Genomic DNA, 19,329 nt, shown 5'->3' with positions numbered 1-19,329 from the left:
TTTAAAAGAATCTTTTCTACACACAGAAAGACTCAGAAAGTGTGTTATATATGTGACTTTATTTACACCAAAGCATAACCAATATGTATTATTTAGAAGTATATGTGTTAAATGTAGAATAGAATCATAATAAGTCCCATTTCATGATGTATTTAAACAATACAGGGTATAATTGGCATACAAAATAAATATGATTGTTAAAAACAAGAAGTGCACCAATTTCGATATATGTTTGAGTTTCTTTATATTACACGGTATTGAAAGTTTTATTGTTGGAAAACTGCCATAAAAGATGCATTTCTATGCATTTGTAAGCATAATTACATGGTTATTATCAAGATGACATGATCATTATCAACAAGTATGCATATATTGTACGTCATGTATTTTAGTCAAGTTAAAAGAATAAACGTGGTCTAATGAAAATAGACAGGGTCTACTGGTGATTAGAAATGCTGCTCTTGACTGAGGGACGGATCAGCTCTTCCATTACCATAGCAAGGATGTGACACAGCTCTTTCGCCTAAAAGAAACAAGCACACCATTGAAAAAGTTGAGTCACACACTAAACAACATATAACATCAATTGTAGTATAAAATAATAAACATCCATATATTTTCTATAAATAAGCTCCAGCACCCCCCGCATCCCCAAAAGGGACAAGCGGTAGAAGATGGATGGATAGGTGTTTTCTATAATGATTGTCCACATTAGGGACTTCGGTGAACTGAACCCTCCCAGCTGCGAGAGGTGAGGTACACCCTGGCCTAGTAATTTCGCCAATTGTTTATTATATTCACAATATTGATGATGTGCATCTTTTTAAACTGTCACTTCTTTATCCCACTATTCTATTGGTTTAATTTATTAAACACAACAATTACACATTTTATTGGGTGTTCCCCCCCCCAGTAACTTTGCAATTTACTGAAAATACAATTTTTTTATGACCCACACAGTGGCTTTATTTTGCAGTCTCACCTCTTTTTTTTCCCCAGAGTTAGTTTTTAGTGTGGAAACATTTCTGTTAAAGTATTCTAGAATACTATTGTCTTTAAAACCTTTCGGGTTAGTAATTCCTTCCATTCCTGTACTTTTCTTAAAATCCAGAATGGCTGCAAAATAATACCGCAATGTGGCTGAAGAAAGTGGAAACTGTCAGCACTTTGATAAAGAAGGTGAGAATCACAATTTAGTTCAAGGAAGAAATAACTCCAAAGCATTAAGGCGGTGTCCGTGTGGCTGTTTCCTTCTGTCCTTCTCCGATCATCGCCGTCTTTGCCAACAGAAGTTTTCTATAGTTACTTTATCAATTAAATTTCTAATTTCTACGTATGTTGCATCGTTTTCTGCATTTAAACTAATACTGTAACTATAGTACCTGGGCCAAAAGATTTACCATGAATTGATTAACGTGGACCCCGACTTAAACATGTTGAAAAACTTATTCGAGTGTTACCATTTAGTGGTCAATTGTACGGAATATGTACTGAACTGTGCAATCTACTAACGTTTCAATCAATCAATCAATCAATTATGTGATCGCCAGGTTTATCGGTCAGTCAGTAAATTAGAAATTTGACCAAAAAATGTATGGGTGAATTTTCATGAAATTTTAAGGTAATGTTGGAAATGCGATCAGGAACAAGTGATTCAATTTTGGGGGTGAACCTGATGATGTCTATTACATTAACTTATGTTAATGGTAGGAGGCTGAACTTTTCTGCCTGTCTATGGTACCTGCCCGGTCCACACCTCCACCCACAGAGACAAAGAGAGTGGATAACTGACAAGGATGTTGATCTTATTCCACTATACAACATACGTGACTGACTGCTGTGACCGATGCAAAAAATGCACCCTCTTGCCTTGTTATGGATGATTGTGGAAGGACACTGAGGAGGAACCTGCGCACACTTCACTGCAGGTGTGATTTATAAAGAGAAAAATGTGTAAAATTATGCGCAGTATGGTTTTATTATTTCTTGGTGTACGCACATTAAGAGCTTTGTGCTTATGCAATGTTTACGTTGGAATTCACGGTGAGTTTTCTAAAGGAGGCTGTAGATGCGCGTGAGATTCATACCGTATTTTCCAGACCATAGAGCGCACCGGATTATAAGGCGCACTGCCAATGAATGGTCTATTTTCAATCTTTTTTTATATAAAAGGCTCACCGGATTATAGGGCGCATTATTAGGATTCATGTTATTATTTATTTTTTCTAAATGTAAAACACTTTTTGTGGTCTACATAACATGTAATGGTGGTTCTTTGGTCAAAATGTTGCATTGTTGATGTTTTACAGATCGTCTTCAAGCCGCTTTCTGACTGTCGCTTCTGGATGCGCCTTTTTGCAGGCGGTCTTATTTACAGCTTGTATGTGGCTCACTTTCGGCAGCATCTTCCCCCCGTCATCTTTGTTGTAGCGGTGTAGTGTGCAAGGACGGGAGTTGAAGAAGTGTCAAAAAATGGAGCTAACTGTGTTGATGACATTCAGACTTTACCTTGGGTGAATAATGTCAACTAACTACACCGGTATGTTTTAGCGCTTTCATGGCGAGTTTACTGACAGATATAAGTAAGAACTTTACACTACTTTATATTAGAAATGGCAACAGTTGAAAATGACTGTCCCATAACAAGAAGATAGACAAAAAGAAGAACCTTTTCGACTACGTCGTTTGTACGGACTACAAAGGCGGACTCGCGAAATTTTTCAGGACTTATGCAGATCCCAAATACAGATCAGCGGGTACCAGAAGGTAGCAAAAGTTGCTTTTGCATAATCCATCCATCCATCCATTTTCTACCGCTTATTCCCTTTCGGGGTCGCGGGGGGCGCTGGCGCCTATCTCAGCTACGATCGGGCAGAAGGCGGGGTACACCCTGGACAAGTCGCCACCTCATCGCAGGGCCAACACAGATAGACAGACAACATTCACACTCACAGTCACACACTAGGGCCAATTTAGTGTTGCCAATCAACCTATCCCCAGGTGCATGTCTTTGGAAGTGGGAGGAAGCCGGAGTACCCGGAGGGAACCCACGCATTCACGGGGAGAACATGCAAACTCCACACAGAAAGATCCCGGGCCTGGATTTAAACCCAGGACTGCAGGACCTTCGTATTGTGAGGCAGACGCACTAACCCCTCTCCCACCGTGAAGCTTTTGCATAATATTGCGACACAAAATCCCAGATAATATCTCTTACCTTATACACACATCATAATAATACTCGTACGTTTAATGCGCTGACAATCCACCAAGCGAGGCGGCTTCATAGTTTACCAAAGTCTTACTAAAACGTTTTGATATATTTTTGAGCGCCAGGTGTAATGTTCTATATTTTCAATGGAACATATAAAATGTTGGTGTTGCTTACTTGAGTGATATTGCATCATACCTCTTACAACATATCTCTTATGTTTGACTGCCACAGTTATCATTACTCCATGTACCAAATTAAATTGCTTTGAGGTCGGTGAGCAAAGGCAGAAGTATTCCCTAAATTTGGTACACCGGGTTATAAGGCACACTGTCGAGTTTTGAGGGGAAAAAAAGGAGTGCGCAATATAGTCCGGAAAATACGGTAGTTGTAACGTCAAGCTACATTTACACTTTCCCGATAATGTGGTAATGAGTTGAGCAAATTGGTTGCACCAAGTTTATATGTGGCGGTCCACATTCCATTCATTTGTGGAAACCCACCATTAATAAAGAATGCATTGGAATACTGGATTAGTATTAAACGAGATCTGCTGTGTATAACTTTGAACAGGCTATGTTCATTATTGTAACTTTGCCGAGCATGTCAGAAATACTTGGATTGGATTGAAATGTCCGAGAAAGTGCAAGTCGTCTTCTCATATCAGGAAACGCTGTTGAACCTATGACACCCTCTGAGCAGCAATTAACGAGCAAAGGTTACAATCACCTGTTTGAGGCAAATTGTCACTTTCTTGGGCTGATTGGGTTGGCCATAGTTGATGTCCATTGACGGCAGCTTTCCTGCTTTTTTAGGTCGTATAGTCCGCATGGACTGAACGTCAATCAGAGGAATTTGAAAGACTTGCTCCTGTAAAGGAAAGACACACTTAGCCATTGTATCTCAAACAGTATTATGAAAAGGACAAGCGGTAGAAAATGGAAGGATGGATGGAGTATTATGTACACTTTAAATGGGCTTTTTGCAGCTTGCTCAAAGTTAAACTTACAGTACATTAAAATATTTATGTATATATACATTTTACATGTCTATATTTTTCCCAATTACAAATTGAAAGTTGGCTGATTAAATGTTGGCCTTCTGCCAAAGGAAAAAGTCTGACGTTCATGATTGTCAATCACTCCTGGCTCATACACGCGTGCACGCCTGTAGCGCGAGCATAAACACAAAAACAACTAAATATTTGCTGTAGTGTTGTTGTAAACATAAGCTATAGCAGGGGTCCCCAAACTGACTCGGGGGCCGCATTGGGATAAAACAATATATATATATATATATATATATATATATATACACAGACGCATATATATATATACAGACGCATATATATATATATATATATATATATATATATATATATATATATATATATATATACAGACGCATATATATATATATATATATATATATATATATATATATATATATATATATATATATACATATATATATATATATATATATATACATACACAGACGCATATATATATATATATATATATATATACACAGACGCATATATATATATATATATATATATATACACAGACGCATATATATATATATATATATATATATATATATATATATACTTATATATATATATATATATATATATATATATATATATATATATATATATATATATATATACACAGTCATGGTTGTTTCATGAAGTTTGGTGCCTTTATGAATAGAAAATTAAAATAAAAAAAATAAAAAATATTTGTTTTTGTTTTTTTAACTTGGGACTTCCCGTTGGCCGGATTTTGGAAGCTGGCGGGCCGGATCTGGCCCAAGGGTCGTAGTTTGGGGACCATTAGGCTATAGTATAGTGTAGCCTATCTATAATGTTGGCTAACATTGAATGTAAAGTAACTCTGCAATCAATGTTAGCCAACATTTTTAGTTCAACTTTGACAAATCACTAACATTGGCTGACCACAAACATAACAACACAACAGATTTAAAATATCTAATGCTGTTAAAAACATCACAAATAAAAACATTTTGGGCCAAGAAATAAAGTTTTGGAATGAGTTGATGAATTGGGACCTTGTAAAAATGGCTTTTTTAAATTGGAATATTTTTTGGGGAATGTAGAATTACACAGTGTCTTTTGGAAAGTGTCAATAAAATCCAAATAAGTTGACTATTCTGATGTTGAAATACTTTGTATGGGTTGAGAAATGTTGAGTTGAGTTGCGTTTGTGTTTATTTCGAACATGCAAGCATACAACATGATACATCACAATTTCCAGTTTCTCTTTTCAACATGTTCGAAAAGGAGTAGGATGGAGCAGAGCTTATTTAAACCTACCCCTTTCCTTTACATAGCAGTTGCTAAAACTTTTGTTCACTTCCTGTTCTTAATTTATTCACAATATACTCCATGAGTAATAACAATAACAAAAAATAAATGATAATTAGTAAAGTAAGTTATATTTAATATGGTGAGATAAGTAAGATTATCTAGAAAATGAATGGATGTAATTGTGGAAGTATTTGACAAAATATAAATGGAAGAATGTTTGGCTTTTGGAGCTTTTCCTTGCCCGAATATGGGTTTAGATCAGGGAAAGTCGTCGTGCTTAGTGCAGCTCTTCAACGCACTTGTGATTAATTGGTTGATTGAAGAAGAAAATACAGTAAAGTATGAGTGAATGATCGTCAACTACATGAAATACCTGTGTTTTGGGATGGATAAAAAGCACTCCATTGTGGCTGACGCTGACCATGCAGGGTGAAGGACAGTCACGTTGGCTGACTTTCTGCGCCAAGTATGTGTTGGAGCCAAACTGAGGCTGCTCTCTCAGAAACACTGAAAGTCAAACACAAAGTCATCTGAAGGAAAAAGGCAGTGCAGCTTCCAAATGAAGACTTCGCTTGACCCTCCCCTTTCGCTTTGTGTATTATTTACTTACAAAGTCAATCATTACAAAAATGTCAAACAATGACATCGTGAAAGAAAAAAGCAGGTATAAAGAAAAATATATCGAGAGAAATTAAGAGGGGAGTGGCAGAGGTCAAACACTGTGTGGCTCCACTCCACTGTACCTGACTATTAGTACACATGATACAGTGTCCAAAACCTTATTAGTACATAGAGCCTTCCGCCAGAAATGCAATTAAACAGTTACATAACATATTCTTCAATATTATAAACATAATACAAAATAGACATTCCTCCAAGTTATTTGCACTAACATTGTGATTGCAATTATTTAAAGTGTGCCTTATAAAATACTTTCAACAAACAATATGAACATTATCAATAATGTAAATAGTCCCCTTTCTCTGTATAAACGTAACACACCTTCAGTACGAATGCAAATTAACTTAAACGGTTTTTAAACTCCTCTGGGCATAATGTGTAGAAGAAACATCATACTAACCAATAAATTGTATTTTGGCATCCAGAGGGCTGAGGGACTGCATTGCTTTTATCTTGCTCACACAGGAAGAGTGGATCTCATCCATTTTAGCGTTCTGTCCCTCCGCAGAAGGAAGATATTTCTTTATCTCCTGCCTGACAGGAAACATGCACACAGGTCATTTAAAGAAACACTTGGGAATCAAAAAACACTTCTCAATCAACTTTCTCCATCATGCTGAAAATAAAACACTACACACTCATTGTACAAATATCCATGCTATTCCTGTCCAGGAATAGCTTGGTGAGCTAGATGTTATCACAGCTGACTTTGTCAATCAAAGGTCATTTATACAGGTTTACAAACCAGCTTTCAAATTTTTTTGTGACTCAACCTTCACAATCTCATGACAGTCAACAATAGACGATCAGTGACTTCAAACATCGTCAACAGATGAGTGCTAATAAAATGCCAATGAAAAGGTAATAATAAACATCTCAAATGATCAATAACACTCACAATGAGGGTTGGTCCTTCAGTCCCAAGGACAGATATTGCAAAGCTGACAGTTCCGCCATTTGCTGGACTGAAGATTCATGAATACGATTTGTCCCTGCATGAGTAAGCTGGAGCTGACCGTTCAGGTAGTCATTCAAAAGCTACAGAGAAAGACAAACGTCTTCACCGAAACGACTAGAATGTGTGCATTGGAATGTTCAGCCGGTTATCTGGTCACCTGTTGATAGTGAAAATCCACATAAAAATCATTGTTGAAACACAGAGGGGTTCTCCACATCACTCTTCTTAGAGAAAAGGCGATGCATCCATCATCCAGTAAAAAGTCCATCAGGTATTCATTTGAATGAAGAGGCCGTACCATTCCATCTGAAAACGCAAAAAAGATGGATGAGAGAAGACCCTGATTTGACCGAACCCATTTATTAAACATCAATCATCAATCATTAAAGGGGACCAATGATGATTTTCTTTTTTTTCTGACTTCCAAATGTTGTTTACAATGTTGGATACTTGTGTTAAACAATGCTAAATGTATACGCATTTGGAAGTGAGCTTGCACGCAATTTGGGATGTATGTGTGTGTTTGTTTATGTGTATATATGTAGATAATGTAGATATGGCCTTGCCACAATGGCTGGCCTCTGTTACGCACGCACATCCAAAATTATATAAAAATAAATAAATACATGGGTTGTACTTGTATAGCGCTTTTCTACCTTCAAGGTACTCAAAGCGCTTTGACACTACTTCCACATTTACCCATTCACACACACATTCACACACTGATGGAGGGAGCTGCCATGCAAGGCGCTAATCAACACCCATCAGGAGCAAGGGTGAAGTGGCTTGCTCAAGGGCACAATGGACATGACGAGGTTGGTACTAGGTGGGGATTGAACCAGGGACCTTCGGGTTGCGCACGGCCACCCTCCCACGGCGTGACGCAGTGGGAGAGTATGTATATATATATATATATATATATATATATATATATATATATATATATATATATATATATACACACACACACACACACACACACACACACACACACACACACACACACACACACACACACACACACACACACACACACACACACACACACACACACACACACACACACACACACACACACAGACACGTAGTAGTATAGCAAAGAGACAAATGGACTACAGGTGTCACACTTGGGTGAAGTCTTGTCTGGGTTTCGTCTGGTTTCATTTTGTCTTGTCATTTTCTGTTTTATTTTGAAAGGTTAACTCTCCCTCTGGTTTCAGGTCACTTGCCCTTCCTCCCGTTTCACTGGTCTGATGTCGCTCATGATTGTCTGATTGTGCCCACCTGTGTCACCCTCCCTCATGTGTATAAATGTCTCGTCCTCCTCTTGTGTTGTGCCAGAGTATATCGTCTTACCACAAACCTCCAGCCTTCCTCCTCAGTCTCCAACCAAGTTGCTAAGTATTGCATTGCCTTATTTATTGATGTATTTGTTTCCTCTGAGAAAGAGTGATTTTGTTTGCTAAAGTTTTTGGTCAAGATTTTTGTTTGTTAAGTTTCGTAGTACTTTGCCTTCCTTTTTTTCCTCCTCTTGGAGCGCATTACTTTGTAGTTATCTCAGCTTTTTATAGCGTACTTTCTGTTTAAAGTTTCTTGTCTCCTCTGCGTGAGTAATTTACTTTTTAGCTAATCATGGATTGTTCCTTTTTGTTATCAGATTTGTGTGTAATTTTGCTCTTGCCTTTTTCCTCCTTATGGAGTGATTTTCCGTTTATTGCGTTCTGCCTGTATGTATTTTGTTACTCTAATATAGATAGATTCTATAGCCGCTTTGCATTAATCACTTTGTTCAAACAGATTTCAAAGAAAACTGTTAAAGCCTGTGTCAATTGTCCCCCTTCTGCACCTGAGACCTCATTCTCGCCAAGGCCTAACAAGAGGTTCATCAACAAGACTGTTTTGTGGATACCATTTCATCAGGAGATTTGATGCGAATGTGCTTTACCATCGCTTATATATTGAGTGTACAGGGTGGCTTAGATAATGGTAATGTGCTAATCTGCCTAATCTAATTTACGTAGTGCGTCATTTAACATTTAAGTTTTGCACAAAAGGGCTTTGTTCCTGTGGCAACGTGAGGATACGAGCTCATTTTGTTTGTTTAGTGAGGAATTTCTCTTTGAGACATAGGTCGCACCTTTTACTGGAACTGCTGTGCGGTTTATGTGATGATACTATGCACCAGGAAATACAGTGTTGAATGTTGTTGTCCTTCAAGTTCCAGATGTACTTGCTGAGTTCTGTGGAATTTCTGTGTCTAGCGTGGCGATGACGTGTTGTGGTTCTTATATCTTGTTTTGAAGTCGTTTTCCATAAGCCCAATGTACATGTCTGTCTTGTTGTCTTTGCTCCTAACTGTGGCTTGGTAAATGACTGATGATTGTAGGCAGTTTGCGTCAAGTGGGCAAGTGTTCTTTTGTCGGCAGTTGCATGTCTTGTTTCCTTCTGGTGTTGCGGTGGTGGTATCGTTTCCTTGTGGGGGTGTCAGTATGTTTGTTGTAGTTATCGATATTTTGTTTGGTGGTGTTCATGCAACTGTAGCTAATCTTGATGGTGTCGCAGTTGAAGGTTTTATGGAGTTTGTGATCCTTTGGCAAGTGCTTGTTTACTAGTGCAAGGAATTTCTGTCCGATCTTGATGCCGGCGTTCTAGCTGAAGGGGGGGTTATACCAGAATATGTTGTGTTTCTTTTGATTTTAGTTGTGGTAAGTTTGTATTGTAGGGTGTAGTTAGATCCGCCTTCATTCCGTGCTTTCTGGTATGGAGGTGCGGCGCGGTCAAAGGGTCCTGGAATGTTCCTTGTTGTAGTGGGTGGGTAGTTGCTTTTGCGGTGAACCTATAGCAGCGTGCCGTTAGGTTTTGTATATGGCTGGTAGGTGTCCTGGTTGAGATTGAATGTGACGTCCGGAAAGTCTATTATCTTCTTGTTTGTCTCTGTAGAGATGCGCAGTCCATCAATCGATCAATAGGTAGAATTTTTCAATGTTGAGACGGATAAATCTGAAGTTGTCATTCTCTTTTTTGGAGATAATGTTAAACCAGTTGATTACGGCCATTAGTATTACGTAAAGCACCCTGTACACTCAGTAAATAAGCGACGGTAAAACACATTCTCATTAAATCTACTGATGAGTGGGTAACCACAAAACAGTCTGTCTCTTTCTTATACCACACTCCACACTCACGTATTAGACTGTTTTACAGAAATCTATCCTACGCTGTGTGTGTGTGTGTATATATATATATATATATATATATATATATATATATATATATATATATATATATATATATATATATATATATATATATATATATACACAAACGCATTTTCCATATGAGTTGGGAAATTGTGTTAAATGTAAATATAAATGGAATACTATAATTTGCAAATCATTTTCAACCCATATTCAGTTGAATATGCTACAACATATTTATGTTCAAACTGATAAACATTTTTTTTTGTCAAATAATCATTAACTTTAAAATTTAATGCCAGCAACACGTGACAAAGAAGTTGGGACAGGTGGCAATAAATACTGATAAAGTTGAGAAATGCACATCAAACATTTATTTGGAACATCCCACAGGTGTGCAGGCTAATTGGGAACAGGTGGGTGCCATGACTGGGTATAAAAGCACCTTCCATGAAATGCTAAGTAATTCACAAACTAGGATGGGGCAAGGGTCACCAATTTGTAAGCAAATTGTCGAACAGTTTTAGAACAACATTTCTCAAAGAGCTATTGCAAGGAATTTAGGGATTTTACCATCTACAGTCCGTAAAATCATCAAAAGGTTCAGAGATTCTGGAGAAATCACTGCATGTAAGCGATGATATTACGGACCTTTGATCCCTCTGGTGGTACTGCATAAAAAACTGACATAGTGTGTAAAGGATATCACCACATGGGCTCAGGAACACTTCATAAAACCACTGTCAGTAACTACAGTTGGTCGCTACATCTGTAAGTGCAAGTTAAAACTCTGCTATGCAAGGCAAAACCCATTTATCAACAACATCAAGGAACGCCGCTGGCTTCGCTGGGCCCGAGCTCACCTGAGATGGACTGATGCAAAGTGGAAAGGTGTTCTGTGGTCTGACGAGTCCACATTTCAAATTACATTTGGAAACTGTGGACGTGGTGCCCTCCGGTACAAAGGGGAAAATAACCAACCGGATTGTTATACGCGCAAAGTTCAAAAGCCAGCATCTCTGATGGTACGGGGGCGTATTAGTGCCCAAGGCATGGGTAACTTACACATCCGTGAAGGCACCATTTTCTCAATATATATATATATATATATCCATATATATTTATATATGCTTTAACGCAGCTGGGATAGGCTCCAGGCCCCCGCGACTACAAGGGAGATTTGCAATAGAATATATATATATGTATATATATATATATATATATATATATATATATACATATATATATATAAACCCCGTTTCTATATGAGTTGGGAAATTGTGTTAGATGTAAATATAAACGGAATAGAATGATTTGCAAATGCTTTTCAACCCATATTCAATTGAATGCACTACAAAGACAAGATTTTTGATGTTCAAACTCAAATTAATTTTTTTTGCAAATAATAATTAACTTAGAATTTCATGGCATGTTCACCACTGTGTTACATCACATTTTATTTTAACAACACTCAAAAGTTTGGGAACTGAGGAAACTAATTGTTGAAGCTTTGAAAGTGGAATTCTTTGTGTTATATAGAACTTTAGTCGTTTTACAGACCGGGGTCTCCGCTGTCGTATTTTATGCTTCATAATGCGCCACACATTTTCGATTGGAGACATGTCTGGATTGCAGGCGGGCCAGGAAACTACCCGCACTCTTTTACTACGAAGCCACGCTGTTTTAACATGTGGTTTGGCATTGTTTTGCTGAAATAAGCAGGGGCGTCCATGATAACGTTGCTTGGATGGCAGCATATGTTTGCTCCAAAAGCTGTATGTACCTTTCAGCATTAATGGTGCCTTTACAGATGTGTAAGTTACCCATGCCTTGGGAACTAATGCACCCCCGTACCATCACAGATGCTGGCTTTTGAACTTTGCGCCTATAACAATCCGGATGGTTATTTTCCTCTTTGTTCCGGAAGACACCACGTCCACAGTTTCCAAATATAATTTGAAATGTGGACTCGTCAGACCACAGAACACTTTTCCACTCTGCATCAGTCCATTTTAGATGAGCTCGGGCCCAGCGAAGGCGGCGGCGTTTCAGGGTGTTGTTGATCAATGGTTTTCACTTTGCATAGTAGAGTTTTAACTTGCACTTACAGATGTAGCGACCAACTGTAGTTACTGACAGTGGTTTTATTAAGTGTTCCTGAGCCCATGTGGTGATATCCTTTTACACACTGATGTCGGTTTTTGATGCAGTACCGCCTGAGGGCTCAAGGTCCGTAATATCATCGCTTACGTGCAGTGATTTCTCCAGATTCTCTGAACCTTTTGATGATTTTACGGACTGTAGATGGTAAAATCCCTAAATTCCTTGCAATAGCTCTTTGAGAAATGTTGTTCTAAAACTGTTCGACAATTTGCTTACAAATTGGTGACTCTCGCCCCATCCTTGTTTGTGAATGACTTAACATTTCATGGAAACTGCTTTTATACCCAATCATGGAACCCACCAGTTCCCATTTAGCCTGCACACCTGTGGGATGTTCCAAATACGTGTTTGATGAGCACTTCTCAACTTTATCAGTATTTATTGCCACCTTTCCCAACTTCTTTGTCACATGTTGCTGGCATCAAATTCTAAAGTTAATGATTATTTGCAAAAAAAAAAAAAGTTTATCAGTTTTAACTTCAAATATGTTGTCTTTGTAGCATATTCAATTGAATATGGTTTGAAAATTATTTGCAAATCATTGTATTCCGTTTATATTTACATCTAGAAAAGCGCTATACAAGTACAACCCATTTATCTAACACAATTTCCCAACTCATATGGAAACGGGGTTTGTATATATAGAAAGAGAGAGATTGTATGTAATTGTGGAACTTGTATATTTTACCTTGTTGTCGGGTGGCAAAGATGGTGAATTCTTTCATTTCTGAGAGGGTTGAGATATTCATTTCTTCACAGAACTGAGTTGCCGCATCAGCTGCCATCTTGGGGTGAACAAGTATTACAAAGAAATGCGTTCAGTGCAAGGAGACGTGCTTTTATGTACAGATAGTAAGAAAAAAAAATTCTCCAGGTATGCATCCGTAATCATCACACCTAATCTCAGGGCACCACATCACACTTAAAGATAATTGATGAAAGTGCGGAATTTATATTCAGTCTCTAATAGTGAAAATCTTACAGTCCAAAACATATCACTACTGAGAGTAATAATAATGTATGTATCGTATTGCTGTCAAACTTTGTCAGCCTGGCTACAGTGCTAAGAGAAATATGTGGTTTCGTTTTTGTTTTTTTTACTGCAGTCACACAGGAGTAATACAGTAAGACTGGGGAATTGTTTTCTGTACCTTTTTGGACTTTTTACAGGCTGAATATTTTCTAAAAAAGGGGCAGAACGCTATATTCTCTAATATTTGCGATCTATGTTTGAGCTCTTGAATAGGGCACTTTTATTTTGACCGGCAGTGTATTAATAGACTAGAAACTGGATAATCAGATCTGGAAATCCGCTGACTAATTGCATGTAAATTAGGCGACCTCACGCAATACTACTCTGCAAATCACATCCATTGTATGTATTTTAGGGTTGAAAAATGGTGAGAGTAAATGCAGGGACAGACCAAAGAGAAGCAAAGTGAGTGAGAAGGAAACAAGTGATAATTGGGAAGAGAAGAAGGAATTGAGCAAGACGTACTGTATGTAAAGACAGGACAGAGATTAGTCAGTTGCAGGAAAAGAAGAGTGATACGTCCCAGCTTTCAATAGAAGTGGAGAGAGGACACAGACAAGACAGAGACTACAGCAAAAAAAATATATAAGGCACTCTCTAAGATAAGGAAAATAGATAATGAATCTCAAGCTTTCAACCCAGAATGGACAGACTTATATAAAGTATGTTCATTTGTCGCTATGGAACCTTAGCATGAGGAAATGTTCTGTATCTGAACCCAATTACATTTTAGTTGAATATACCCCTGAACTAGGCTGTCATTGTCTACTGTACAATCTACATCCACAGGAATGTGTAACATTTTATCTACACTGACTGCTAAACTTGATTAGCAGTTGAACAATCTCTTGAAGTTACAATTCTTTTTTTAAATGATCCAAGCATAGGGCTGGCCTTTATACCATGCCATGTAGGCAGTTGTATGCTAACACCTAGAGATATGTAATGTACAAAAATGGTCAACTACAAATTGATTTTACCATGAAACGGAAATGCTACCATGCCAATAACATGTATCCACTCCTTTTAAATTGTGCTGTATAACCAAAAATATGCACCTAGGGATAGGTTGATGAGCAACACTAAATAGTCCCTAGTGTGTGAATGTGAGTGTGAATGTTGTCTGTCTATCTGTGTTGGCCTGCAATGCGGTGGAGACTTGTCCAGGGTGTACACTGCCTTCTGCCCCACTGCAGCTGGGGTAGGCTCCAGTAACCCCCCCCCCCGACCCCAAAAGGGACAAGCGGTGGGAAATGGATGGACGGAAGTAAATAAACGTTGACCTGAACAATTATGATGTATGAGTTTCAACGTTTATTTTGTCATAATTACTCTTAAAGCTGGTGGTTTGAAAATAATACTTACACTGAAGTTACGTATCTTGATGGGGAATTCCGCCCCACCTGGCAGATGGATAGAAGTCCTTTGTGAAGTTTTACCTGCCTGCAGAAAACAAAGATACCTCAAAACTCAGGCGCCATTATGCAAAAATTATGTAGTTTAAGAGATTGTAGAGCATACGGATGGGTATTACATTGGTAGTACCGATTCAGGTAAAATCAAATGGTACCATATGATAATACTTCTGTTGCATGTGGCACCACGTCTGGTTGCAGACTCGGCATCGGCTCAAGCACTTGTCGAGCAGACAGGCGTATACTTAAACTGCCTCTAAGTAATGTTGCAATCTCCCATTCCAACAAAGCAAGCATGCCTGATTGACAACGTTCAAAATTAAGGCTCTACTTTTCAAAATGCGTTGTCGATTTACTTTTAGATATGCATTATACCAGGGGTCGGGAACCTTTTTGGCTGAGGGAGCCATACAAGCAAAATATTTTTAAAAATATTTCTGTGAGAGCGATATATTTTATTTTCTTAACACTGAATACAACTATATGTGTGCATTTTTAAGAAAGACCAACATTTTTAGAGTATAAAAAGTATTTTATTCTTTTTAATACCATTGTTATTCAGAGGATAACCAAAAATAAATAAAATACTTCTTACCATTAATGCGACTTCTTGAACAGGTGCGGTAGAAACCGGATGGATGGAAATGCATGAGAATGTTTTATATTTTGAACGTTATTTTTGACACTGTGATTATCAGAGGAATTATTCGTTATTTATCGTGTTCAGCAATGTCAGCTAAGATTTATCTGAGAGCCAGATGCAGTCATCAAAAGAGCCACATCTGGCTCTAGAGCCATAGGTTCCTTACCCCTGCAATATAAAGTGCATGCTGCTGTTTAACATGAGTGATTTTACATGGCGATTTTAACATTTCTCAATTTGGCAATAAAAATACAAACTGTTGTTAAAAAAACAAACAGCTAGTATGGAATAAATACAACACGTTGTAGAGCTCAACAAAAAACAAGACCAGTACATTCAACATAGGCCATGTCTATATGAACACGAATACTTTAAAAAAATTTGTATTTATAAACCACCTGGGAAACTAAAAAAAAAATATCCAAAGTGTTTCCTGGGCTCCGTATAAGTGTGCGCTGATTGTGGAAATAATGTACACTTCACTTTACATGTATACTATATTGATGAACAGAGTCAGTTAGTGCCAGCTTTTCTGCCATCTGATTGGGCAAAATACACATGACAGTCAGTGAATGTGTTTTCGTTTCGTGTAATATCACTGGTCTACCTGCTTGATCCTGCCAGCAGCATATACCTGTCTCAAAGATTAAGCCATGCACGTACAAGTTCACAGGGGACTGTCCAGTAAAAATGTGAATGGCTTATTAAATCAGTTATGGCTCCGATTAATATTAGTTAATATAGAGAGGTGTTTTTGAAAATATCCGTGTTCATGTGGACAGGGCTTTAATGGCAAATACTATGTCCTTAATACGGCAAACTACATGGGACAAATTGAAATGAATGCATACAAGCCCCATTTTTGCCATTCTAGTCACTGCTGTTGTGTCCTAAGGCAAGACATTTTACCTCCCTGCTCCCAGTGTCCCAAAAACTGGCCGAGATTTAACCTAAATAATCGGTTTCACTATGTAAAGCGCGTTGAGTCACTAGAGAAAAGCGCTATAAAAATATAATTTACTTCACTTTACTTGCAATTGAGACTGACAAGTGTAAGAAAACAAGATTTAACAACTGGACAGCACAGTTATCATTATCAGCTCAGTGTTGAATGTTAAATACAAAAAACTATCATATTTTTTGTTTCACAAAATAACTAATTAGTTAGTTTATTAGCATATAAACACACACAATTAGCGTAAATTGGTACGGTTGCGTACCAGTATTGATACTGTGTCCGTTCAAATATGAAAGGTACCCATCCCTTTGTGCTAAAACATGTATTGATCTATAGGTTGACTTGCCAGGATGGCCTCCAGCTCAATACGTGAGGGGATATTACGGCGGCCACCAAAAGTGAGAGAACGTTGAAGATTGTCCTGGCAAACAGACACCAGCTCTGAAGGCACATTCATAAAAAGAGATGCAAACAAAGCAACACATTAGATTCTGTTTGTATTTTTATACGACACGTGAAATCATTAAGAAAACAAAACAATGAAGTTTGTCAGCTTCTACCTTGGAAAGGGTGTTCATGGTCTTTGTTGATGTCTTGTAAGTGGCATGAAACGTAGGGCTGGAGAGTTCCAGAACAGGGGAAGAAGCCAGCAATGAGGGTAAGTAGACGCCAGCCCAAAGTGCAGCTGTCTCTGTGGAGAAAATGCACATAAACATGCTCAATGGAATTGACAGATTTTTTTTCATATGATTTCTTTACTGTATTTTCATTTTAAAAATGATGAATGACGTGTTCTGATGTTAGTTGTTAGTTTGGCACTTCTTTATTTAACAACAAATACTTTGTCTTTTATTTTGTATTTGTTGTCTCTACCATTTTTTCGGATTCTTCCTCTTTCTCTTTTAAGAGTAATGTCTTCTTTCAAAAGCAATTTCCAGTATCTTTTTTTGTGTGTGTGTCCTGTCCAGCTACTCAGGCAAAACATATTGTTGATGTAGATGCCCATAATTGCTATACAGATTGACGTTACAAAAGAGAAGTGTGGGATACTTCTCTTGTTGCCTTATTTGTATTTGACCTAATTAAATGGATTTAAAAATAATGTTTGGCACAGCCGGACATGAGCAGGAAGGGTAGTAAGAGGAAAAAAACAAAGACAGAGGGGGAAATTGCGGGGACTAGAGGGGTAATACAGAGAGACCTGAACGATGAGAAATACAGCCCCTAGGAAACAGCAGTGTTCTCATCGAGGACAACGACATGGAACTTTCATGTGGTGTACGGCGATGGGTCTTCACCAGAGGACCCCCATATCCGTATCAATCCACCCAGACCCACGCCTTGCGAGGTGCCCCTGTACAGCTCGCCCTGCATCTCCAATCCCTTTTCCTCTTGGTGGGCGATGTCGAATGGAACCCTGGACCCACCTGTGCCGGGTGTTCCCAGACAATGTGCTGTGATTTTACTAACAGCTTCTGCACATTTTGCATCTCCTGCTAAAATACTGCACATCGCTCATGCACTGGTGTTTCCCACTACATTACGATCACGAACTGGACATGTCCACTTGCCACCATACCCCAGTCAATGCACCTCAAGTCCAAACTCCCACTCCCCAGTCCTATCAGCTGACTACCCATTTTCCTCTAGCTCCACCAATCAACAAAAACTGTCCGACTTGTAAAGCAAAACTGAACTTCTGCAGCTCCATATGCACTGACATCTGCAGCTCCTACTCCCAAGGTTTCCATGTGAAGTGTCCACCAGAAACAATATCGGCGCTAAATCGGTTGAGGACCCTGAATTAGTGGACATGCCAGATTTTTATCCGTTCCACTGTCCCAAGAACAATTCTCAACTGTGATTCCAGAAAAGTCCTTCTCCCTCCCTCAACCCAATCTAGTCTCACAATCCCTCAGTGGAACTGTGAATTCCTCGCCACCAAGACCACAGAGCTGGCAGCCCTCTGCGAGAGAGACAACCTGTTGTTGTCCGAAGTCCAAACTCTGTCGAGTCGCTTAGAACTCCTTGTGGAGCACCTCGTCAAGTGCGAGGCGGCCATCCAAGAAAATCAGCCTCTTGTCGATGGAATCCAAGATATCAGCAGCTGTGACACTTTGCAAGGTGAGTCTTCCGGGCGGCTCCTATTTGATGTTGGCATCCTCGAGGGCTTTCCCATGACAAGACGATCAAAGCACTCTTCAATATAGTCATTGAGTGCTTCCAGATTTGGATATATAAATATGTTGTTTGCTTATTTTTGCCTTAGCTTAATTTTGGCGGATGTCTGAATGACTCCGAATTGTTTGACAGCCTTGTATTCCACTTGACTGTTTTTTTTCCGGGTCACGTACGCTCTTGCAAGACCGCAGCATCACTGGCCCCTCCTACCTCCAATATCTTTAATTCCATATTAGAATTTCTATTCATATTTTTGTAGTTGTCATTTTTGCGCAGTCTATCCTCGGTATCATGTTGCTCTGCTCCAGCTGCTTCTTTGGATTAGCTTATGTTTAACATCTGTGCACTGTTGTTTTCAGTTGTTCTTCTGAGAGTGTTTGCAATTTTTTTGTATTGACCATTGTGTTTTTGGTAAGCAAGACGTTACTTAGATAAATAATTTTTTATCAACTCTGTATATGTCATTAAACATGACTGTCTCCTATTTAAGATACAATTTGGCTAGACTTTTTCTGCATATGAATTATATATTTTCAAGCATCCAACACTTGGTT

At 38.4% G+C, this 19,329-nt stretch overlaps 1 protein-coding gene across 1 annotated transcript in view; it reads right to left on the bottom strand.

Annotated features, from left to right (window-relative positions):
- Positions 1-47: 47 nt before the first annotated feature.
- Positions 48-19,329, bottom strand: part of myo15b (myosin XVB) — a 201,772-nt gene continuing 182,490 nt past the window's right edge. The window contains exons 57-66 of the mRNA XM_061908618.1: positions 17,155-17,285; positions 16,937-17,035; positions 14,944-15,017; positions 13,234-13,330; positions 7,343-7,491; positions 7,126-7,265; positions 6,628-6,761; positions 5,920-6,053; positions 3,941-4,081; positions 48-523 (exon numbers count right to left, since the gene is read on the bottom strand). Coding sequence (XP_061764602.1) covers positions 437-523; positions 3,941-4,081; positions 5,920-6,053; positions 6,628-6,761; positions 7,126-7,265; positions 7,343-7,491; positions 13,234-13,330; positions 14,944-15,017; positions 16,937-17,035; positions 17,155-17,285 — 1,186 coding nt within the window. The 3' untranslated portion in view covers positions 48-436. The remainder of the gene's footprint in view (positions 524-3,940; positions 4,082-5,919; positions 6,054-6,627; positions 6,762-7,125; positions 7,266-7,342; positions 7,492-13,233; positions 13,331-14,943; positions 15,018-16,936; positions 17,036-17,154; positions 17,286-19,329) is intronic.

The sequence above is a fragment of the Nerophis ophidion genome, linkage group LG08, assembly GCF_033978795.1.
Source record: "Nerophis ophidion isolate RoL-2023_Sa linkage group LG08, RoL_Noph_v1.0, whole genome shotgun sequence".
Taxonomy (NCBI): domain Eukaryota; kingdom Metazoa; phylum Chordata; class Actinopteri; order Syngnathiformes; family Syngnathidae; genus Nerophis; species Nerophis ophidion.
Note: the sequence above shows the minus strand (reverse complement) of the source record. Positions and strands in the feature narration are given on the sequence as shown.